A 23,979-nucleotide genomic window follows, 5' to 3' on the forward strand; every position below is an offset into this window, starting at 1 on the left:
TAAATGATTATACTTCTCTCTTGATGTATTCCCTCAGTAAACATTGTAAACATGAGTTTATGTCTCAATCTCTAGTTTCAAGTCTTCTTCTATACAGCACGACGTCCATTTAGAATTGAATGAAGCACCTTGCAGACGATGTTGTCTCGGTTCAGGTTGTGGTCCTGCTGTGATCTGGCGCTCTGAGCCCCGTGCCAGTTCTCCAGCAGTGGGAGGATGCTGCGGGCGTTGTCCTGAGTGATGGGCATCCTGGCATCCTGGGCCTGTTGGGGAAGGAGGGGGGGGGATCCCTCACCAGCAGCCGCTCCGATGCTTCCAACAGTCGCCGCAGGCGCAGGAACCGGTGTGGGCCGACAGCCCCAGGTCCATCTTCTAGCCTCCGAGAAACTTAGCAAACTCTACTCTGAGATTTCCAGACGATCCAGGGTGGGAAAGGTCGGATTAATGTCGCGCTGTGGCGTCCGCAGCATCAGGCCACTTCCTAAAAGAGAACAACAACAACATGTCACATTTTCTTGTTGTAGATAAAAATGGTGTTTTCCAAACCAAAACCAAATGAAGCAAAAACGATGTGGATAAATACATCTGTAAAGTATATTTTTTAATGCCCCTAAATTTAAAACCAATTAGAATCATATCAGCAAGAACTTTAACATGGCATATCTGACAATTTGAATCTGTTAGTGTGTGTTAAAAGCAACAAAGTGGAGGAAAAAAAAACCTGCTGTAGCATGTAGCCTGTAGCATGTAGCATGCCACCGAAGATATCTCGCTTTTTGCTCTCTTTTTTTGCCTTTCTGAAAACATATACAAGATGGGCGTTACCTTTCATTGTATCTGAAGGGGGTTAACTACATTTTGAGTGCATGTTCTTTTTAAAAACTGCTTGATTTATGCTAAATGTGAGCATTTCTACTATTGTGCAAAGCCAGAAATACACCAAAACGACAACAAAAAATGTTTGGTCTTGCCCCACTTTTCACCGCTGAAAATAATACATGAAACAACAACAACTGCCTGGATGATATAAGAAACTCTCTCTTAAAAACATACGCTTTTTTTGCATGTTACGCTTCGTCAGTGGCTTGACAGAGATTGCATAAGTTGTTGTAAATGGTCTGAAACACACAACACCGGTAGTAGAGTCCTTCCCTCCCCCGTCAACACAATGAAGGCTCCTCTGAAGTGAGGAATCTGGGTTGACCCTCCATCTCCACGCTTAACTACAGACGGAGAGCCCGAGTGCAGCCACATCTGTGGCCGATATAGACAGAGACGCAGGCTACCACCAGACCGCGCTTTAATGACTATGCAGAGCTCAGGCTTCAAATAAACTGCTGGGCTTTGTGGTCCCATCTGCCTCCACTATTCCTGTACACTCACTCCCAGCTGAAGGCAGAACGGAGGGGCCTGCCCAGTCCTGGACCGAGCTGGACCGCGGACTGGAAGAGGAGGCGAGCGTGCAGCGGGACCTCGAGGGAGACGAAAGCTTTCAAAATGTGTTATCGGGAGGGCGAAGGCTGCAGCTGCAGAGGGGAGGACTTAAGGGAGGAGGAAGTCCTTAAGCTGTAAACATGGAGAGTTCTTAAAGGTGGGAGACCACCTCTGCACTTTCTCTCCTGACCACCACAGGGAGACTCCTCTGGTTGTATAGAAGTCTAAGCTTCATGTGTTAAAGCTGCAATCTCTCTCCTGACCACCAGGGGGCGACTCCTCTGGTTGTATAGAAGTCTAAACTCCATGTGCTAAAGCTGCATTCTCTCTCCTGACCACCAGGGGGCGACTCCTCTGGTTGTATAGAAGTCTATGCTTTATGTGTTAAAGTTGCATTCTCTCTCCTGACCACCAGGGGCCGACTCCTTTGGTTGTTTAGAAGTCGATGCTTTATGTGTTAAAGCTGCATTCTCTCTCCTGACCACCAGGGAGCGACTCCTTCGGTTGTATAGAAGCCTACACTTCATGTAATAAAGCTACATTCTCTCTCATTCTTTGCTATTCATTTGCACGTTAATGTTTTTTGCAGTGAGCAATTTTTTTCAGATTTCTTTTTTTTGCCTCTGGGACAATTAATGGAAATATAAAAATCACCGTCCATATAAAACTGCCTGCGTGCTTGCTCGGCATCACGTGAGCGGATCCACGCTTCCCAAAATAAAAACACTCGAGTGAAACGCATCAAATCCACAGAGGCCTCTAATGTACAAAGAGCCCAGCATCGACAAATCAGATCAGCTATCGGATGGCAGAGTTGCCAAAGTGTAAATGCAACCGAGACACATTAGGGACGGAGTGAAACGTGAGAGCGCTGCATCAGAGGCAATCTACTGAAACATCAAAAATGCAAGAGGAAGACTTGAGCTCCTCCACTGAAGGTAACCGCCGCTCTGCCTCCAGGAAGCACAGGGTTCATCCACATTCTGACCAATAGACTTCAATGACTTCTAACCACATTTCCATGACTTTTTAAAATTATTTTTATATTTTCAGCCTTTCTTTTAAAAGCAGATTTATTATTTCAAACTCTGTGTAAATGAACGTCATGAACACATGAATATTTCACATTTACAGGACTTTTACTACACTTCTGGGCTTTTATTTTAATTTCAATGACTTTTCCAGACCTGGAAATAACCATTTAAAAACCTTTAGAGGTTTTCCATGACCATTAGAACCCTGCAAGGAGATTTGGACACATACAGAAATATGGAAGACGTCAAAAAGGCCGAGGTGTAAATCTGTAGTGAAAGCACTAGAGGTCAACCCTACAGTAAACCCATACTGAGGTATTTGGTCTAAAATATCAACATATTAAGTTTTTCTCCATATTGACTAAGCCATAATTAGCGTGGGTAAGAGAGCGGCGTGAGCGAGCGCTGAGTCTTCAATGTGTTTGTGTTAGCTTTTGTGATAGCTAGTTAGCTAGCTAGCTAGCAAGCAAAGCTGTTATTGTTGTTACTAACTGTTAAATTGCACAAGGGTTCGGTGCATCAGGTGCATTCTCTGCACGGTAAAGCTGAGCCTGGTTTACGTGACGTCCGGGGGAAAACCCAGACGAGGCATTCAGAGGTGCAAAAGTGTTGCTAGGTAGAGAATGAAAGTGTCTCAAATGACATCTGGACTTGAAGGAGGCCTTTTCATCAAGGCTTTGAATTGTAATCTTCCGACAGATCCAGCGGACGGAGAGAGAGAGAAAATCAGTTCAACTGTTGACCCGCATCCGTTAAACAACAACAGTATTAACATGACATTTCCAGTAACGACCTAAATCCGTCTAAATGGAGCCCCTCCCCTCCGCACCTAATCCCCGGCACGCTGCCCGACACTTGTCACAGGATGGAAGACCTGCAGTCCACAGTGATACGGGTTTACAGCGGGTTTGACCACTGTCTCGTCTCACCCTCCGGTTGTGTTACATCCATTATCTATGTGGAGGGAGGGGGGGGGGGTAAGTTTAAGGCTGCATTGACACCTGCAGTTGGGTTGACCTGATCCGGATCGGAAGGAAAACACGATACACCGTCGCAGTTTAGTTCTGTTATTTGTTAAATAAGTAATTAGAGGCATCATTAGACTGTAAATTGATGTTATGATGACTAATGGTGGAGACAGGATCGTGCATGAGCACGTTTGCGGCACTCCCTCATGACACACGTGGGCGAACCTCGATCCTGCTCTGGGATCGCCGTCACTTTTTAAAATGCAGCTTTTGATCTATTCATCAAGGAAAATATCGTACAAACAACTGCGCACTCGACACTCAGCTTCCTCGGGTCCTTACACAGCTGCTATGACATACGACCCAGACCCACAGACTGGTTCATCGAGGTGAGAAACAGGGGTCCAAGGCGACCAAACTGGACTCGGGACCACCAAACCAACAAGTTGTAGAAGTATTAAGATGCTTAGGAATGAAAAGTATTAAATTAATCTGTTAATTAGTTGGCTACAGTTTGTATGTTCCCACCCCCAAACGTCCAAAGACATGCAGCTCAGGTAGAAAAAATGTCCACGCCCCACCGCCCCAACAAAAACACAATCTCCGTAAAATAGTTTTTTTCGCCCATCATCTACTCGCATTCAGAAACATTGAAAGAGTTCACTGAGCGCAGGTGATTCATTTCTAATAACTTTCTTGCTTTCGTAGCTGACCGGGAACCCGGCAGGCAGGTCTTCCATCTCCGCTCTCCACACTGCGTCAGACTATAACATCTATCTATTGTCCTTCATACTTATGGAAGGCCTTAAAAAAGAAAAAGTACTCCCTAAATTCGATGCTACGGCTTTTTAGAATCATTAATGCCCCAGGCAACCATCCGTGGACTTAAAGTCTTACTGTATATCCTCAAGGTGTGCACACTTCAATGTTGGTAAACACATTTCTCCACTTTACAGTTTGATGAGAAGGATTAGTTCCCTACTTATTGTTGTGTTTCAGGCTGACCTACATGTCTCGCCCCTCCCATCCCCCCTTCCATCCTGCTCTTACCCAAATCTCCATATGGCCAAGGATTACAAAAAGCCCCCACTCAGTGCATCCCGAATGTCCTATTGTTACAGAATAAAAAAGGAGGAAGCACCATTTATGTGGTCTACTGTGGTCTAGACACTTCAATCAGTCACCTTTAAACCCACTATAACTGAATAGTCTCCTCTTTAACACAATCAATTACCAATAAAAGATAGATTATTATTGCTATGAATTACAGATTTTGCAGTTCTTTTTTCCCAGAGGTGGTTGTTGTTCTGTTCACTCTTCCAAACAAATGCCACCATATCGCGGTGGAGGAGTTTGTGCGTCCCTCAGAGCTGTGTTGTTGCCCAGGTGGGGTCTCCCAGGGCAAATGTGGCTTTCCCCGGTGTTAGGGAGAGCAAATCGAGAAGGACTTTGACTACAAGGAAGTTCGGGCAAACCGGAAGACAATTCAGGAAGCGAAAGCAGGGTTTGGCTCAGGTGGTGCACAGCTGGGAAGGAGAACTGACCCGGACTGGCGGATGGCACTTTGAGAAACTTCCCGAAAACCAACTTCCCGAAAACCTGCCTCCTCTGTAGAGGAGGCAGGTTTTGAAGACTCTCGGGAGGCCTCGCCCTTATTCCCTACAAAAGGGTGCAGAAGCTGCTCGGCAGCAAGGCGCCAGGCGTGGACGAGATTCACCATGTGATGCCGAAGGACATTGTTGGGCCGTCTTGGCTGACACAACTCTGGTGGCCATTGGTGGCAATTTCATGCTTTTTTTTCTTTTTTTTTAAAGAAAGTTTGCTCAAATTACCCGGGTATCACACCCGCTTAGCTGCCCTCGGTAAGCTTGCGCAAGGTGCTGGTAAGGAGGCTTTTGACCTTTTGTCAAACCTCAGATCTTGGACTGGCTCTTTACCCTTGCAGGATTATTAGAGGGGTCATGGGAGTGTTATGGGGACTTGGAGAAGGCTGACAATAGTGTCTCCTAAGGAGTCTTCTGGGGATTACAGAGTATGGGGTACCATACCATACCGGGCCATCTGCTGCTTTTATAGTAAGAGCCGTGTCCATGTTCTCGGCAAGAATTCAAACAGGTTTTCAGTGGGTATTGGATACGATTCAGTGTTTATCAATAACTACCGAGCCCGTGGCGGCCTGCCCAAGTCTAAAGTAACTACTTTACAAAAATGGTGTACGACTAAATAATACATATAACCCATTAGTATATTCATATTTTGCATTAAGAATCTGCAAGGTAATGAATTCATAATATTGTCAAATAAATGTAGTGAAGTTTAAAAGTACAATATTTCCCATTGACATAAGGTTCATGGGCTGAGGGGCTAGGATTCATGGGGCTGAGGGGCTAGGGTTCATTGAGCTGAGGGGCTAGGGTTCATGGGGCTGAGGGGCTAGAGTTCATGGAGCTGAGGGGCTAGGGTTCATGGGGCTGAGGGGCTAGGGTTCATGGGGCTGAGGGGCTAGGGTTCATGGGGCTGAGGGGCTAGGGTTTATAGGGCTGAGGGGCTAGGGTTTATAGGGCTGAGGGGCTAGGGTTCATGGGGCTGAGGGGCTAGGGTTCATAGGGCTGAGGGGCTAGGGTTCATGGGGCTGAGGGGCTAGGGTTCATGGGGCTGAGGGGCTAGGGTTCATGGGGCTGAGGGGCTAGGGTTCATAGGGCTGAGGGGCTAGGGTTCATGGGGCTGAGGGGCTAGGGTTCATGGGGCTGAGGGGCTAGGGTTTATAGGGCTGAGGGGCTAGGGTTCATAGGGTTGGCTTATGCTTTCTTCACAACTTTGCCTAACCTATTGCCACAGTAATCCCGCCCTGGATAAGCAATGCAAAACAGAAGGATGGACAGCTGATAACCAGGAAAGATGTGGTTGAATGTATAGTACTTCTATACACCATATAGTTCAACTAAATGTCCAGTAAATAGGCTGTTATTGGGATATTTTGCAATGCAGAGTGGCAAAACTTTGTTTTAAAATCGCCAAATCTGAGTTTTGGAACACAATAATTTGGTTATACATGTCAATACATGTCATATCCAGCCATTCACAAGCGACTCTCTCCGTCTTTTTTTTCGGCAAAATGTCTGATCACATTCCAATTATTAAATGTAACATTAGCCTCGAGGGTGAAGACGAGGTGCATCAGGATGTGTCTGAATCAGTTCAGCGGGCGACGGTCGTTGGTTTAATCACAGTTTACTTAACTAAAAAGCAACAGATCGCGACGACAGGGACGAATAAGAACACTCTCTAAATGTGTTCTTGTTGGGAAAAGGTAACCGCTTTAAAATCAGGTGAAACAGTAAAAACTCACCACCAAATCAGCGCTGCAGGTCCAACAAGCCAAAGTTGATCTGTTTCCCACCGAGAGAAGGTCGCGTCAAGCTGAAGTTAATTTGCCGTTAATCAGCATTTTCCTTTCTTTTCCTTAAAAAGGTGACAACGTTGTTATAAAACCGCGTACAATAGGACGCGGTTTGTTTGGGGGGTGAAACTGATTCAGGGCTCTGCGGCTGGAACATGCCAGGGATTAGAGATATTTATTGTTTCAGGCCACGGTGAGCTGCTGTCAGCAGTTTATGAGAGAGAGAGAGAGAGAGCGAGAGAGAGAGAGAGAGAGAGAGAGAGAGAGAGAGAGAGAGCGAGAGAGAGAGCGAGAGAGAGAGAGAATGTTTTATCTTTTACGTTCAAATATGGCAAATATAGTTACGTTAAGAAAATACAACTTTTAATTTTTGTTTTTGCTAAATATATATATTTTCCTTTTCTGTGCACTATCATAAACCAATAAACCAGTAAAACATGGTTTTCTGTACATTATACCTGTTTTAATTATTCACATAGACCCTGTGTTTAAGGAGATAATCGGGTACATTAACCATTCGGATTTTAGTATAACAATAGGTCTTGATGCCATAATCAAACTTCCTGTTTGTGTGACGTAGTGTGTTTGTTTATACATCCAGGAAGGATACAGAGTCTCTGGGAACCGACACATGTAACGCATAATACACATCGTGAAGGAGGGGTGACAATACGTTGTGATAACTGTAAGCATGCCGATACGACGCAAATTGTGTTTCTTTAAATCTGGTTTTAGGAAACTGTCCAGGTGTAAAGAACACACCTCTGAACCCTAGCCCCTCAGCCCTATGAACCCTAGCCCCTCAGCCCTATGCACCTTAGCCCCTCAGCCCTATGAACCCTAGTCCCTCAGCACCCTAGCCCTATACACCCTAGTCCCTCAGCCCTATGAACCCTAGTCCCTCAGCCCTATGAACCCTAGTCCCTCAGCCCTATGCACCCTCGTCCCTCAGCACCACAGCCCCTCAGCCATATGAACCCTAGTCCCTCAGCCCTATGCACCCTAGCCCCTCAGCCCTATGCACCCTAGCCCCTCAGCCCTATGCACCCTAGCCCCTCAGCCCTTTGCACCCTAGCCCCTTAGCCCTTTGCATCCTAGCCCTCAGCCCTATGAACCCTAGCCCCTCAGCCCCATGAACGCTCGCCCCTCAGCCCTATGCACCCTGGCCCCTCAGCCCTATGCACCCTAGCCCCTCAGCCCTATGCACCCTAGCCCCTCAGCCCTCTGCACCCTAGCCCCCCAGCCCTATGAACCCTAGCCCCTCAGCCCTATGCACCCTCGCCCCTTAGCCCTTTGTACCTTAGCCCTCAGCCCTATGCACCCTAGCCCCTCAGCCCTATGAATCCTAGCCCCTCAGCCCTATGAATCCTAGCCCCTCAGCCCTATGTACCCTCGCCCCTTAGCCCTTTGTACCTTAGCCCTCAGCCCTATGCACCCTAGCCCCTCAGTCTTGTGCACCCTAGGCCCTCAGCACCCTAGTCCATCAGCCCTATGCACCCTAGCCCTATGAACCCTAGCCCCTCAGCCCCTATTTCTTCCCTATTTCCTTTTTTCATATCCTATTGGAGCCCATGATTCCCCCCAAAATGCTGACAGCGACGTCAGAGACACTCTTATTACACAGACGAGTGGCACGCTGTCCATCCGGAGCTTCTGTTGAACTACGCTCTGCCGGGTTCCTGAAGGTGGCAGGCTGGGAATGATCAGCGCCGCCTGGATGGCAGCCTATGGATGCTGAAAGCACTTTTCAACATTATTTCATAGTGAAGTCATGGCGAAGCCGCCGCCAAAAGAACTCCAGGAAAACACTGAACGGAGTCGCAGAGATTTCACTCGGCTGCAGAAATGCAGCAGTTATACCGATATAAGAAAAGCAAAGGCGCCTCTTTTAATCTGCACCATGACAGAAGACAACATGAGGAGAAGAGTTGTTCATCTTTAAAGGGGAGATGCTGAGGGCAATAAAGATATCTGCAGAAAACATCATTATTACATTAAGAAAACACCTTTTTGCATTACAAGTTTCTAAAAAAGGTTTGTCTTATTAAATATGTGCTTAGTTGCAATCTGAACATTGGATAAAGTTTGTTTCTATTGACATAGGAGAGTCAACTAGTTTTATATGGGTCATTATTAATATCATTATTGTATCACAAAATATAATGAAGTAGAAAATACAGTTAACGACTTTAACATTTACAAAAATCTATGTATTTAGGACTAAAATGTCGTATAAACCCGGCTATGAACAAACCCATTTGAAATTGTACAAAGAATTACTGTAAAATTACAAGACACTAAAGGTAAATAAGGGTAACAACAACAACAACAACTAACTAGACAACACCAAGGAACTTGCCCAGTTAGGAATAAAATAAATGAATTCCTCGTTGTATTAAAAGTCTTCTGAAATGCCATGTTTAGATATGCCAATGAGGATTTATCTAACCTTTAATGCGTTGAAGAAAACCAAATGTTGTTGTTGTTGTTGATATGTTGTGGCCCGTCGCGTCACAGCTGTGGCGGTCAGGAGGAGACCGGGCTGTGCAGCCGGGACACAGCGTCAAATAACGTGACGGGGTTTCACGCTGGAAAGTACATTTTGATATCAAGCTGGACGGGACTCCCGGTGCTTCTTGGGGGGTTGAAATGTCGCCTCTTTCTCCCGGTGGAAAGCACCGCGCTCACGGCTGGAGAATCGTAACTTTAAGCTGCACGAGCTCCACTGTCAGCCGCCACTATGTTTCCAAAATGGACAGACGGCGCCACAATGTAGCGTCACATACATCCAGACACAGCGCGAGAGTAACGTTTTGTACCTTTTATTTGGGGGGTGGGCTACATGGCCATGCACTCCGAGGACTCCCAGCTCCAAACACCAGAAGATTCCATGATTCCAGGTGGGGGGGGTAAAAAAAAAAAAAAAAGAGTCGAGGACGAGGCCACTGTTTAAGTTAACTGCGTCTCAGCGGGTTGAATCCGTAGCGGACAGTTGAGCTTTGGAGAAGAAGGAGAAGAAGAAGAAGAAAGTGTAAAACTCCATGCAAACAGATATCCTGTGCAGCGAAAAGCTCCGACGAGGAGACACGCGCGCGTCACAGCGCGTATCGCGGGAGTTGTTTGATGTGCCGCGCTGCTCTCGCCCCTCAGGTATGGTGATGCGCGCGCGTGGGGGAGTTTGGAGACCTTTCATCCGGCCGCCCTCTCTCTCTCTCTCTCTCTCCCCCTCTCCCTCTCCCTCTCTCTCTCTCTCTCTCTCTCTCTCTGCTCTGCAGGCGGAGGGGCGGAGTCTAAATGTCCACTTTTCTGTCGAGGCGGCTCTTTTGCCCTGAGCTCCCCCCCCCCCCCCACACACACACACACACACACCCGTGCTCTTCGTGCGCGTGGACGGTGATGTGGCGTGGCCTGGCGGGACCGGAGGAAACCACAGGGCCGCGGTGGAAGAGGGGGATCACTTTTAACTTTCCTCCTGTGTTCAGGTCGGCATCGACCCGTTTTAGGATTTAGATAAATGCATTAAAGAACCACATCAATGTGTTTGTTGCATCAAGGCTTGTTGACTTTGTCAAGAAACTCTATTTCAACTAAATACAACTCAAAGAAATGTTTCACCAAATGATGAAACGCTGGTTGAATGTGTTGATCTTTCTGTTGTTCGTTATAAACATGAGATTTGTTTGATTGGTTGTTGTTTGTTTGACCTTGTAAATCTATATGTTGTGTTATGACTTGTTCTGCTTTTCATTTTGTGTTTGTATTAAAGTTTCATTGATGAAAAATACTTTTAATCCTTTTTCTTAAAGTAAAAGGTTCCAAACTGCCCCATAACACCATATATGTTACTATAGTTAATACTATTAAAATGAAACAATAAATAAAACAAATGTATTCACGAGATGTGTTCTTATCCCCTTCAGTAATAGTCAGGTAACAAAAATACCTTTTATTTATTTATAGGATTCTCTTGAGGTTCATTTTAACATGTTTTTAATAGAAATGGAGGATTATCCTGACAAAGAAAAGGCCCAGAGGCCCACACCAAAATATTAAAACACAACAATATGTTCATGGGTAAGGAAGCCGAACAAGGTCACCAAGAGATGAGGAACAACCTGATGATAGATCATTGTTTTATTGTATTTTACAGCTGATTCAAGACACGGTCAAAACCCACCCACTAACACAAGAGATGCTAACAGAAAGCTAACACAAGAGATGCTAACAGAAAGCTAACACAATATATGCTAACATAAAGCTAACACAAGAGCACATAACATACATATATATATATATATATATATATATATATATATATATATATGTATATATATATATATATGTATATATATATATATATATATATATATATATATATATATATATATACACACACACACACATGTATAATTAAAAATTAAATTAAATATTAAACATTAAATATATACATTTAATAAATATAATACATACATTTAATACATATTTATATTCATATAAAATTCAGTATTAATATTTCTTTACGGTTTTGACCGCTTATTATTTATATATACTTGTCTCTTGTGTGCACTATTGTCAATGATATTGGTAGTGGGAGAAAGTGATATTGCACCCAATAACAATAATAACATGCAATATCACTGATACTGCATGTTATTATTGTTATTGTCTGCAATATCACTGATATTGCAGGCAATAACGTGCTTATTGTAAGTCGCTTTGGATAAAAGCGTCAGCTAAATTAAATGTAATATCACTGATATTGCACACAATAACAGCATGCAATATCACTGATACTGCATGTTATTGTGTGCAATATCAGTGATATTGTGTGTATCGTGTGTGTTGTTATTGTGTGCAGTATCACTGACAGTAGTAGTGTGTACAGTGTGTGTTCGCTGACATCAGCCGATGGGCCCGACGTGAGCTCTTCGTGTCCCGCTTGGAGCGCTGCGGTTGTCTCGGCCGCCACCTGCTGGATGGGTCCGGTACCACAGCCGCCACACGGCGCCATATTAGAGAGACGTTATCCTGCTGCTGACGAAGTCAAGGAAGAGGAACCAGCCGCACTCCAGATGACAAGGGCGCCCAGGCCGCGGCAGACACTTCGCAAAACTCACCGGAGTTCGCCGCTACATGGTTGACAACAGAGCAGTTGGAGTGCAAACATCTCGGGCGCGCCGTTTTCCGCCGTTGCACCGCTAAGCTGCTCCCCCCCTCACCCCTCACCCCCGGTCCTCCAAGCAGACATGACTTCCTTGGTCCAGCGGAGCTCGGGCCTCGTGCAGAGGCGGACCGAAGCGTCGCGCAGCGCCGCCGACAAAGACCGTCCGCCCGGCGAGGAGGACCTGGAGCCCCGGCGAGGGGACGAGCAGGACGACGACGACACCGGGGACTCGAAAGAAACGCGCCTCACATTGATGGAGGAGGTGCTGCTGCTGGGACTGAAGGACCGAGAGGTAATGGCGCTCAGGTTTCTCCCTCTCCTTCCCCGCGGCGAGGCTCTCGGTACACGTACGCTCGAGACGACGGGGACGTCTCCCCGAGCTAACGGTCGCACTTTAGCTAACGTTATTGCTTTAGCCAACGTTAGCAATTTAGCTAACGTTAGCTGTGTTCCCTCGACCGACTTGGCTTGAGCTGCCGTTAGCATAATGGTGTGCTACAGCTCTAGCTAACAACAATAACGGGCCTCGGGGGGCTAACCTTGCCGGTTAATGTCGTGTTGGTGCAACACTGTCACGTCGAGAAACGACGCGGGACTTTGTGATACAGCGGGCGAGATGTTGTGGTACAGCGAGCGGGATGTTGTCGTGTGACGGCGGCTGTTTTTACGTGATGTTCACCCCCGTTAGCACGCTAACGCTAGCTAGTGAGCTAACCGAAACACGGTCGACTGTGAGCAGCGGGCTTCAAACCGATGGGTTAATGATTGCACAGGGTGGGGCTATATTAACCTGCCTTTACAAGGTCAGCCTGTCATGTGACCTCATCACTGGTTTAAAGAGTTAACCACGCACAGAGGGTTGCGGTATCAATTAGCACATCCTATTATAGAGAGGTGAATCATCACTAGTGCTCTCAGGTATTTACAGTCACTTGACTGGAGGTGGTTGTGTCTCAAAGGTGCTTGTTGTGCTTCCTAAGTTTCAACAGGTGGCTGATTTGATTGTTGCTTTCCCACCAAAAACAACCTGTACAGAAACCACACAATAAGTTGCACCACGGAGACAAATAAACTTGTAGCCCAACAGGTTTGAGCCAATCTAGGAAGAATGGTTGTTTTTCCTTGATTGACATCATAAAGTTGTTTTGCTGCATCAACGCCAGACATTCGATTGGGTTGGAAAGCCGCCGCCTGTGCAGGACCGCCTCGGCATCAGGCGTTACTTTACTGATGTCTTTCTGTTTTATTTTCATGCATTTCTGTCAAAACTGTTGCCAACCTTTTCTTCTGGTGATCTCGAGACAGTCAAAAAGTTCACTGGTACTGAAGCGTTGCTCCCAGATTTTGAGTACATGATGTCACACTAGCTATTTACAACCCATTAGCAATGTGTAATGTGCTTTTAAGCCCTTTCCTAATGGCCAGGACTCTAACCTGCAGCGCTCTGTTTCCATTTTGTGTTTTGGGTCCGTAGTCTGAACGACATCACGTCAACAGGTCACGCCAGCTGTTTTTTATTTTGTAGGTATTCAACCTTTTTTTGTTGTTTGAGCACATTTCCCTTTCTTTTCTTTTTTTGAGATTCAAAATCTCTTTTTCAAAGGAGTCCCGTGGGACGACAGCACAAAAAAAAGTTCACATTATTTGGCAAAAAAACAAACAAACAAATGCATGAAATGTCAGATACGGTGCCATACTTCTTGTGCCAAAAAGTTCTTCGTCTAAGGCCGCAGTCGTACATCAAGTTATCTGGCGCTGATCCACGGCAGGATATTCCAGACGTCCCTCTCTCTCTCCTGCAACTCTTTCCAGCTGTTCCTGTGGATCCGTGAGACCGGACCGGACCAGATGTGTGTTTAATCCCTCCAGCGCGTTCTGGGCCTCTTCCCAGTGGTTTTACTGAACCGGAGACGCTGTTCCTTTTGGCGTGTTTACTGTGCTGGGCGTATCGGCGTGAGCCTTCTGTGTTGGTGTATTCTGGACCGCTGTGCTTGTGTGGTAGCTGTCATGGAGTTTTAAAATGGTTATTTCCAGGCCTGGAAAAGTCTTTGAAAATAATCAAATCCCCAAAGTGTTATATTCATGTGTTCATGAGGTTCATTTACTTACGTTTGACATAATAAATATGTTTTTAAAAGAAAGAGACTCAAAATATAAGCAGGCATCTATATAAATGTTTATTCTTTGAATCAACTATTGTCTTTCATTCATTTGTCATTTAAGGTTTACCGTATGCTTTGAATCCTCATTGTTAGTAAATACTACATTTTATCACTTTTTACTGTTCACACACACATTTCACACGTTTGCTCATGGACATTTGGTTTGAAGTTTTGGAAAAGTAAAGGAATTGTGGTTAAAAGTGATATAAAGTTGGTTAAAAGTCATGGAACTGCATTGGTCAGGATGTCTGCTCAGAAACCCGGGTTCTGACGCGTGTTCCCATGTCGCAGGGCTACACCTCGTTCTGGAATGACTGCATTTCGTCGGGGCTGCGCGGCTGCATGCTGATCGAGCTCGCCCTGCGAGGACGCCTGCAGCTGGAGGCCTGCGGCATGAGGAGGAAAGGTCTGCTGGCGAGGAAGGTAAGAACGCGCGCCGACGCTCCAGATCCAAGCTCTGCTTTCTGCTCGTGCTTTTTAGCGGGGATATTTCACCATGTACGTTCTTATTCCTTTTTTTTTTTTTGCTTGCGCTCTCTGATTCGCAGGTGATTTGTAAGTCGGACGCTCCAACAGGCGACGTGCTCCTGGACGAAGCCCTGAAACACATCAAAGACACGCAGCCGCCGGAGACGGTGCAGAGCTGGATCGAGCTGCTCAGCGGTGAGTCGACGGCGTCCACAGACTGAGGCCGTTCTTAACCTCAGACGACGACAATCAAACCCGTTTGTGAGAAAATAATACTTATTTTTGCACTTCAAACAAATCTAAAAAAGTCAAGTCAAAAAAGAGACTTGAACACAACACACCAACAGAAAACGAGTGAATACATGAAACAAAAGGAGAGGAAAAAAGTTGTGGAAATTTGGTTCCCCCCCAAAAAAAAGTCATGGAAATTTTGTCCCAAAAAAAAAGTTGTGAAAATTTTGTCCCAAAAAAAAAGTTGTGGAAATTTTATCCCAAAAAAAAAAGTCGTGGAAATTTGGTCCAAAAAAAAAAAATCGGAAATTTTGTCCCAAAAAAAAAAGTTGTGGAAATTTTGTCCCAAAAAAAAAGTTGTGGAAATTTGGCTTCCCAAAAAAAAAGTCGTTGAAATTTGGTCCAAAAAAAGGTCGGGAAAATTTTGTCCCCAAAAACAAAAGTCGTGGAAATTTGGTTTGGTCCCCCACAAAAAGTCGGAAAATTGTCCCAAAACAAAAGTCATGGAAATTTTGTCCCAAAAAAAAAGTTGTGGAAATTTTGTCCCAAAAAAAAAAGTTGAAGAAATTTCGTCCAAAAAAAGCCGTGGGAATTTGGTACGCAAAAAGTTGGGGAAAATTTTGTCACAAAAAAAAAGTCATGGAAATTTGGTTCCCAAAAAAAAGTTGGGAAAATTTTGTCCCAAAAAAAAAATGTTGAAGAAATTTCGTCCAAAAAAAGTCGTGGGAATTTGGTACACAAAAAGTTGGGGAAACTTTTGTCCCAAAAAAAAAAGTAGGGGAAATTTGGTTTGGTCCCCCCCCCCCCAAAAAAAGTCGGAATTTTGTTTCCCAAAAAAAGTTGTGAAAATTTTGTCCCAAAAAAAAAAGTCGTGGAGATTTGGTTTGGTCCAATTTTGTTCCAAAAAAAAGTTGAAGAAATTTGGTCCCCCAAAAAAAAGTCGTGGAAATTTGGTCCAAAAAAACCCTCTGAAATCTGGTCCCCCCCCAAAAAAGTCGTGGAAACTTCGTCCAAAAAAAAATTGGGGAAACTTTTGTCCCCAAACAAAAAAAGTCATGGAAATTTTGTCCCAAAAAAAAAAGTTGGGGAAACTTTTGTCCCCCCCAAAAAAAAGTCGTGGAAATTTGGTTTGGTCCCCCCCAAAAAAGTTGTGGAAATTTTGTCCCAAAAAAAAAAGTTGTGGAAATTTTGTACCAAAAAAAAAAGTTGTGGAAATTTGGCTTCCCAAAAAAAAGTCGTTGAAATTTGGTCCAAAAAAAAGTTGGGAAAATTTTGTCCCCAAAAACAAGTCATGGAAATTTGGTTTGGCGCCCCCCAAAAAAAGTCAGAAAATTGGTCCAAAAAAAGGTTGGGCAAATTTTGTCCCAAAAAAAAAGTCGTGGAAATTTGGTTTGGTCCCCCCCCCAAAAAACTTGGAATTTTGCTTCCAAAAAAAGTTGGGTAAATTTTGTCCCCAAAAACAAAAGTCATGGAAATTTGGTTTGGTCCCCCCCCAAAAAAGTCGGAAAATTGTCCCAAAAAAAAAGTCGTGGAAATTTGGTCCAAAAAAAGGTTGGGAAAATTTTGTCCCAAAAAAAAAGTCGTGGAAATTTGGTTTGGTCCCTCCCCCCCCCCAAAAAGTCGGAATTTTGCTTCCAAAAAAAAGTTTGGAAAATTGTCCCAAAAAAAAAGTTGTGAAAATTTTGTCCCAAAAAAAAAAGTTGTGGACATCTGGTTTGGTCCAATTTTGTTCCAAAAAAAAAGTTGAAGAAATTTGGTCCCCCAAAAAAAAGTCGTGGAAATTTGGTTCCCAAAAAAAAGTTGGGAAAATTTTGTCCCAAAAAAAAATGTTGAAGAAATTTCGTCCAAAAAAAGTCGTGGGAATTTGGTTTGGTCCCCCCCCCCAAAAAAGTCGGAATTTTGTTTCCAAAAAAAAGTTTGAAAAATTGTCCCAAAAAAAAAGTTGAAGAAATTTCGTCCATTAAAAAAAAGTTGTGAAAATTTTGTCCCAAAAAAAAAAGTCGTGGAGATTTGGTTTGGTCCAATTTTGTTCCAAAAAAAAAGTAGAAGAAATTTGGTCCCCAAAAAAAAAGTCGTGGAAATTTGGTCCAAAAAAAAACAACTCTGAAATCTGGTCCCCCCCCAAAAAAAGTCGTGGAAACTTCGTTCAAAAAAAAGTTGGGGAAACTTTTGTCCCAAAAAAAAAAAGTCGTGGAAATTTGGTTTGGTCCCCTCAAAAAAGTGATGGAAATTTTGTCCCAAAAAAAAAAAGTTTGGAAATTTTGTCCCAAAAAAAAAGGCGTGGAGATTTGGTTTGGTCCAATTTTTTGTTCCAAAAAAAAAGTTGAAAAAATTTGGTCCCCAAAAAAAAAGTAGAAGAAATTTGGTCCCCAAAAAAAAAGTCGTGGAAATTTGGTCCAAAAAAAAACCCTCTGAAATCTGGTCCCCCCCCAAAAAAAGTCGTGGAAACTTCGTTCAAAAAAAAGTTGGGGAAACTTTTGTCCCAAAAAAAAAAAGTCGTGGAAATTTGGTTTGGTCCCCTCAAAAAAGTGATGGAAATTTTGTCCCAAAAAAAAAGTTTGGAAATTTTGTCCCAAAAAAAAAGGCGTGGAGATTTGGTTTGGTCCAATTTTTTGTTCCAAAAAAAAAGTTGAAAAAATTTGGTCCCCAAAAAAAAAGTCGTGGAAATTTGGTCCAAAAAAAAAAAATCGGAAATCTGGTCCCCCCCCAAAAAAAGTTGGGGAAACTTTTGTCCCAAAAAAAAAGTCGGGAAAATTTTGTCCCCAAAAACAAAAGTCGTGGAAATTTGGTTTGGTCCCCCCCAAAAAAAGTCGGAAAATTGTCCCCAAAAAAAAAGTCGTGGGTAATTCCTGTAAACGCTGGTCTGAAGTCATGTAAGTCCATCGGTCAGGATGCATGAACACTGTTTATCTGTCGCCTGCCAGTGGAAGTGGCAGCTGGTGGATAAAAGCCGTCTCTGCTTCCTCGCCTGCAGGGGAAACCTGGAACCCCCTGAAGCTCCACTACCAGCTGCGCAACGTCCGCGAGCGCCTGGCCAAGAACCTGGTGGAGAAGGGCGTGCTGACCACGGAGAAGCAGAACTTCCTGCTCTTCGACATGACCACGCACCCGCTGACCAACAACAACATCAAGCAGCGGCTCATCCGGCGCGTGCAGGAGGGCGTGCTGGACCGCTGGGTGAACGACGCGCAGCGCATGGACAAGCGGCTGCTGGCGCTCGTCTTCCTGGCGCACTCGTCCGACGTGCTGGAGAACGCCTTCGCGCCGCTGCTGGACGACCAGTACGACCTGGCCATGAAGCGCGTGCGGCAGCTGCTGGAGCTGGAGCCCGAGGGCGAGAGCGTCAAGGCCAACGCCAACGAGCTGCTGTGGGCCGTGGTGGCCGCCTTCACCAAATGAGGACGAGCGGCCGCCGGCGATTCCTAAGTGGCATTGCACTCTGGGAGGAGAGGAGGAGGAGGAGGGTGGGAGGGGGAGCACCGGCCCACCGACACGGTGACGGGACTCACAGTTCAACCCCTCCTGCCTGGACATATTGGAACCGGCCGCCCTCTTCTCTTACCACCTCCTCTTTCTTTCTTTCGTCGTTTTATTTTTCCTTCCTCATGCGTGCGTTCACTTTTTTTCAACAAAACTCTCAAAGAACTTCCAATAAAGCGGCCCCGGGGGTTCACATCCTCTCTTTATTTTCTGTTGGGTACATCGTCGAAAAGGTACAAGGGTGTGCTCGTCACGATGTACAAGTACACGGAGGTCCCGGCGTCTCTAAATTGGGACGCCGTGTCTCGTCCAATGGGATCGCAGCGTTCTCTTGACGCTTCAAACCGAAGCGCCGGGAGAAAAGAAGAGTCTTGAGGAGACTAATGAGTCTCAAACCATCCATTTTTATATACGTATATAAATGTATAGAGAAATATATAGATATACGTGTATATATACATATATACGGCGGGGGCGCGGGGGGGGGTGGTTACATCCTGGACATGTTGCCAGTGCATCACGGAGAGACACAGTTTCCAGATGGCGTCCTGGACTGGAAGTGGACCGTGGCCCCGCCTCCTCCTCCCCTCCCGCTGGATAACTTGCGTGGAGGACGGCTTGTTCGTCGCCGGGTCGATGTGACTGCACATGCATGGACCAGCGAGAGGAGTACGGACTTATGATCTATGAGTTTGACTTTTAGCTCCGTCGACACAAAAAAAAAATATCGGCATCATCAGACGGACGCGTTTCGGGCATTTTGGCGGTTCAAAATAAAAATTCTGCAAACCACAAATTGATGGCATCGACAGATGAAACAATAAAAACAAACGATAGATATGAATGAACCTCTTTGTCATAAATGGGCTACATATCCTTTAGACGACCTCTCCCCCCTCCTCCCCCCCCCCACACAGATGAACCGGTCCTACGGTACCGACCAGAGGGGGGACAAAGGAATCAAATGTAAATATTTTAGCAGCAGCAGAGCGACCCCAGCGGTGAATTTACATATGATCACAAACCTGCTCCTCCACGTCTTCAGTGCAGACCTCCTCCTCCTCTTTGAGGGGAGGTTTGCGTGGACGAAACACCTTTTTAAAAAAAAGTTTTTTCCTTATGAATTATAAGTTTCCACGACGTCTGAAACCGGTTGGTGAGTCACACGGTTACTGCCAGTTGTGTATGTGTTCTCTTAAAGGGACAGGACGCGTTTAAAGGGACGGGGGATGTATTTCTTAGACGCCAGAAAGAAATCTGTGTAGTTGGAATAAGTTTACTGCTTTGACTGACACTGACACACACACACACACACACACACACACACACACACACACACACACACACACACACACACACACACACACACACACACACACACACACACACAGTGAATAAAGGTTTCAGATTGATTGGTAGTGATGGTCAATGCTGGCTCGATGAAGAGCTCATGTTTATGTAAAAAAAAAAAGAGAAACAAATGAAGTATACAAACATATTTTTTTGTAAATTATTTTGCATATATTGTTTAAAAGGTCGACAATATTTCCGAGGGTGTGATCTAAATTTGATCTCAGAACTTTTTTTTAAGTTTTCAGCTCCCCGTCAAACTCACTCGATGGTGATTTTTATGGGATTAAAAGTGGAGAAACTTCACGGCGCTCCGATGAGAGAGGAGGGGGGGGGGGCTCACATTCCAGATGTCGACGTGTACTTTTGTGTGTTTGTATCGAACGTTTGTCGGCTTTCCAGAAGATGATGTTCTTGGTTTCCAGCCGGTCGGACGAAAAATCGTTCAACGCCTTTTTTTTTTTCTTTCTTCACCACGAACCATAAACCAGGCTCTTAACGTCACGCTGCCTCTTATCTTCTGACTTTTATTTTATTATGTTGTTTTGTTTGTTTTGTTTTGCGGACTCCGCTTGTAGCGAAGCGGCCGGGAGGTCAGCCGGCGGTCGCTGGAGGAACCGAGACGATGAGACGTTTATGCATCAGAAGAAACCGCCTCAGAATTTGGAATGAAAAAAAAATATATATATATAAAAAAAGTGTTACCTAAAATAAAGGGACCTCCAGTCTGTGTACTTTCTTTGACGCTAGAAAATAAAACCAAGAGCTTGGAAGTGCCTAATGATACCACTGATTTTAAGTTTTATTTGAAGCTTCTGAACGCCTTCGAGGACTCGATTATGTTTTACACGGTCATAATGTGTGTCACTCTCTGTGAGAGGTTTATTAAACACATCAAGCTTCTATACAACCAGAGGAGTCGCCCCCTGGTGGTCAGAAGAGAGAATGCAGCTTGAACACATGAAACATAGACTTCTACACAACCAGAGGAGTCGCCGCCTCGTGGTTAGGAGAGAGAATGCAGCTTTAACACATGAAGCATAGACTTCTATACAACCAGAGGAGTCGCCCCCTGGTGGTCAGGAGAGAGAATGCAGCTTTAACACATGAAGCATAGACTTCTATACAACCAGAGGAGTCGAGATAGCCCCTTTAGCTCATGGTGAAATGCTTACACATAACCATAAGAAAACTTTTATGGGACAAATAAGAATGTTCAAATATATACATATATATTTTATTATATTTAGTGAGTTCAAACAAGATCATTTCAAACATGTTAGTATCATTACATTTCACATTAAAACACATTGAACTACATTAAACATTAAAACTACATGAACTATGCCTCCTGGTTCCTCTCAGCTGGACGAACCCCTGAACAGCGACTCATTCGATTCCCTTGACTTTCAGCTCGTCTTTAACTCGGCTGAGATAATCGGCATCCGGGTATCCGTAGCTGCGAACACACAAAAACAAAATGTCAAGATTCTCACAGAGAAGCTTTTTCTCAAGTCATCAATATAAAATGAGACTTTACCAAGTCGGCCCTCCGTGCGGCGACGTCTTGTGGTGGATGTCGTTCCACGTGACCATGTTGTTCCTGCCGCGCGTGGTGGACCGGCCCACCGTGAAGACGAGCTTCTGATGGAAGGCCCGCCTCAGCAGCGCCAGGACCCTCCGGCCCTCCGAGGAGTCCGGGAGGTAACAGGTACGGGACGCGCCTTCGTACGGCTGGCCGGGGTTGGGATGCTCCTCCTGCGGGCGGAGAGGACTTGGGACTAACGTTCTATCTTTCAACGACACACTGAGACGAGTCACACCGCGAGATGCGGTCAAAAGCTCCCGGAAAAGCTGGTGTCCATACCTTGAGTTCAGTTACTGGTTTGTGTCGCACCTCTTTGTGAGTCTCACCTTCTGGATGCCGCTTGGAATGTAGTAGCGGATCACGATGGTTCCGTGTTTCTCGTATCCCGGCAAAGACGAAGCGTTCGTGCTGACCTTCATCTCGCCCCCGTCGGGCTGCGTCCCCGTCAGGACGCCGTACAGCTCCCCGCACGTCGGGCACACGGGCTTGTAGTCGAACGCCCTCTTCAGGCAGCTCCTGCAGAACGAGTGCTTGCACCGCAGCGTGTCTTTCTCCGCGGTGTCGATCGGCTCCATGCAGATCGGACACGGGTCCTCGTCGGGGCCCTCGGGCGACGGACCCGAGGTCCGGCCGTCCGCCGGACTCTTGCTCGAGCTCGCCGCGCTTTGCGAAAGGAACTCTTTCAACCTGGCGACCTGCGCGAAGGGCCCCGTCGCCGTCAACTCGTCTCCGTCGCGGCCGCGTTCGAAAAGGACGTCCGGGAATCTCCCCCGCAGGTCTTTGGGGTCGCGCCGCGGACTCGCCGCCGGGACCGACGCCACCTCCAGGTCGGACGCGGTTCTCTGGTAGAACGTGACGAACCGCTGCCTGACGAAGTCGCCGCGCACGGGCGGCGAGGAGGAGACGCCGCCGCCGCCGCCGCCGCCGCCGCTCGACCGGAAGATCACCTGCGCCGCGCCCCTGGAGTCGTGCGGCGTCGTTACGTCGATGGAAAAACTGCTCCCGTGAATTTTTGAAAGTTCTTCAGCGCGTTTTTGCTGAATGTAGGCCATGACGACCCCGGACACGTCCACGGGTTCGACGCCAGGCGAGGCGCGGTGAGCTTGCGGACGGGTTTGTTTACCGGCGCGATCCCTCGCCTCCGACAGTCCGGCCACGAGGTTCTCCAGCTCCTCAAAGGTTCCGCTCACCTTGTAGCCGGATGTTCGCTTCTCCGAACGGTACGGTTGGAGGATCTTCTCTAATCGTCCGGGGTCTTTGAAGTACGCTTTGGAAACGACGATGCTGACGTCCGTGATGAACTGCAACGAGACGTGACGGCAAAGTTAGCTGTTAGCCATCTAAATGCTACATGCTAAAATGCTAGTTCTGGGGTTAAAGTGATTACTAAACATTTTGTGTCAGAGCTTTATTTTGAAAACTAGTTACATAAAATTGTTGAGTGCAGCAGGAATATGTCTAAGAACCAGGAAATGAGTCAGCGTTTTTTTTTTGCACTTCTGGTTCCCTTGTTTCAAAGTTAATGTTCTTCATAAATATGTTTTTAGTTTAGTTTCAAGCTTATTTCAGAAATTACCACGACATGAAATTTGTCCAAAAATATCCCCTGTCACGCCCCCTGGTGGTCAGGAGAGAGAATACAGCTTCAACACATGAAGCATAGACTTCTATACAACCAGAGGAGTCACCCCCTGGTGGTCAGGAGAGAGAATGCAGCTTTAACACATGAAGCATCGACTTCTATACAACCAGAGGAGTCTGGTCTGGCCAGAGGGAATGCAGTTTAGACACTACCGCATAGATAGCCTATTTAGCTCCCCATCTTGATGTACATGTAAGGTACACATATATGATCTGTAATATTGGAGAATAATTAGTATTTTTAAGTAGGAATTGTCGTCAGACAAAGTCCAAATTCAAAGTCATAAAAACCTGAGAATTAGTCTGATTTACTCTTATTTATATTATTATTATTATTATTATAGTAAACAATAACAAAGGGACATTTCATTCATGGAGCGCAGACACAAATATGTTCACAGTCTGAGTTATATCGTTTTTCGTTGTTAAATACCAGACCAGCTTTTATTTTGAAAGACCGACGCCATGATACGGAAGACCTAATTTTGTCCACTTCCGGTCCGTACTTTAAAACCGTTTCTCCTCGTAGAGAGGCGACGCGCGTCCTCGTAGCTCGCTTCAGAGAGCGACTCGAGGACAGAGAGCTCACGCCGCAGCGGCAGCGCGCGCCTTTTTCAGGAAAAACAACAACAACAACAACAACAACAACAACAACAGTGACCCAGAGGAGTGAAGCTGCTGCTGCGCTCGTATCTCGTCCTCTGGCGTCAGCCTGCTGGTCTTACTGTTAACATCCGGGACCTACCTCCATGCTGCTGCTGGTCGCACTGGGAGCACTGGGAGCAGCGCGCTGCCTCGCGGCTCTCTGGACGCGAGCTGCTGGTTTCACTTCCAGCTGCAGCGACGCCTAGTGGCGAGCGCGAGTATCACACCACACACACACACACACACACACACACACACACACACACGCACACACACGCACACACACGCGCGCACACACACACTGGTGGAGGAGAAACCGGATGTAGGATCTTATCACACAGACAGAAACAGACACACACATGTGCATGCACACGCAGACTCACAGAAACACACAAAGCCAGACACACGTGCACA

General features: G+C 45.8%; 2 protein-coding genes across 2 annotated transcripts; one reads left to right on the forward strand and one right to left on the reverse strand.

Annotated features, from left to right (window-relative positions):
• Positions 1–11,812: 11,812 nt before the first annotated feature.
• Positions 11,813–19,185, forward strand: golph3a (golgi phosphoprotein 3a). The gene is made up of 4 exons (XM_068596277.1): positions 11,813–12,292; positions 14,454–14,585; positions 14,711–14,825; positions 17,836–19,185. The coding sequence occupies exons 1-4, from the start codon at positions 12,083–12,085 to the stop codon at positions 18,258–18,260; spliced, it is 882 nt and encodes a 293-aa protein (XP_068452378.1). The 5' UTR covers positions 11,813–12,082; the 3' UTR covers positions 18,261–19,185.
• A 1,729-nt stretch (positions 19,186–20,914) lies between these two features.
• On the reverse strand, positions 20,915–23,753 carry si:dkey-3h3.3 (uncharacterized protein LOC100144568 homolog). Its single transcript, XM_068596278.1, has 4 exons — positions 23,666–23,753; positions 21,606–22,580; positions 21,232–21,449; positions 20,915–21,150 (listed from the first exon to the last, which is right to left on the reverse strand). Exons 1-4 carry the CDS (start codon positions 23,669–23,671, stop codon positions 21,081–21,083), a joined length of 1,269 nt encoding a protein of 422 aa, XP_068452379.1. The 5' UTR covers positions 23,672–23,753; the 3' UTR covers positions 20,915–21,080.
• Between the last annotated feature and the right edge of the window lie 226 nt (positions 23,754–23,979).

This window comes from Clinocottus analis, unplaced genomic scaffold (assembly GCF_023055335.1).
Source record: "Clinocottus analis isolate CAN_PGR_092001 unplaced genomic scaffold, fCliAna1.0.p SCAF_35, whole genome shotgun sequence".
NCBI classification, from domain to species: Eukaryota; Metazoa; Chordata; class Actinopteri; order Perciformes; family Cottidae; genus Clinocottus; species Clinocottus analis.

Coding starts and splice junctions, on each gene's coding strand:
- golph3a (XM_068596277.1), top strand. CDS start 12,083: ATGACTTCCTTGGTCCAGCGGAGCTCGGGCCTCGTGCAGAGGCGGACC. Junction 12,293..14,453: donor TGGGACTGAAGGACCGAGAG/GTAATGGCGCTC, acceptor CCCATGTCGCAG/GGCTACACCTCGTTCTGGAA. Junction 14,826..17,835: donor CTGGATCGAGCTGCTCAGCG/GTGAGTCGACGG, acceptor CCTCGCCTGCAG/GGGAAACCTGGAACCCCCTG.
- si:dkey-3h3.3 (XM_068596278.1), bottom strand. Junction 21,450..21,605: donor TTCCAAGCGGCATCCAGAAG/GTGAGACTCACA, acceptor CTCCGCCCGCAG/GAGGAGCATCCCAACCCCGG. Junction 21,151..21,231: donor CCGCACGGAGGGCCGACTTG/GTAAAGTCTCAT, acceptor GTGTGTTCGCAG/CTACGGATACCCGGATGCCG.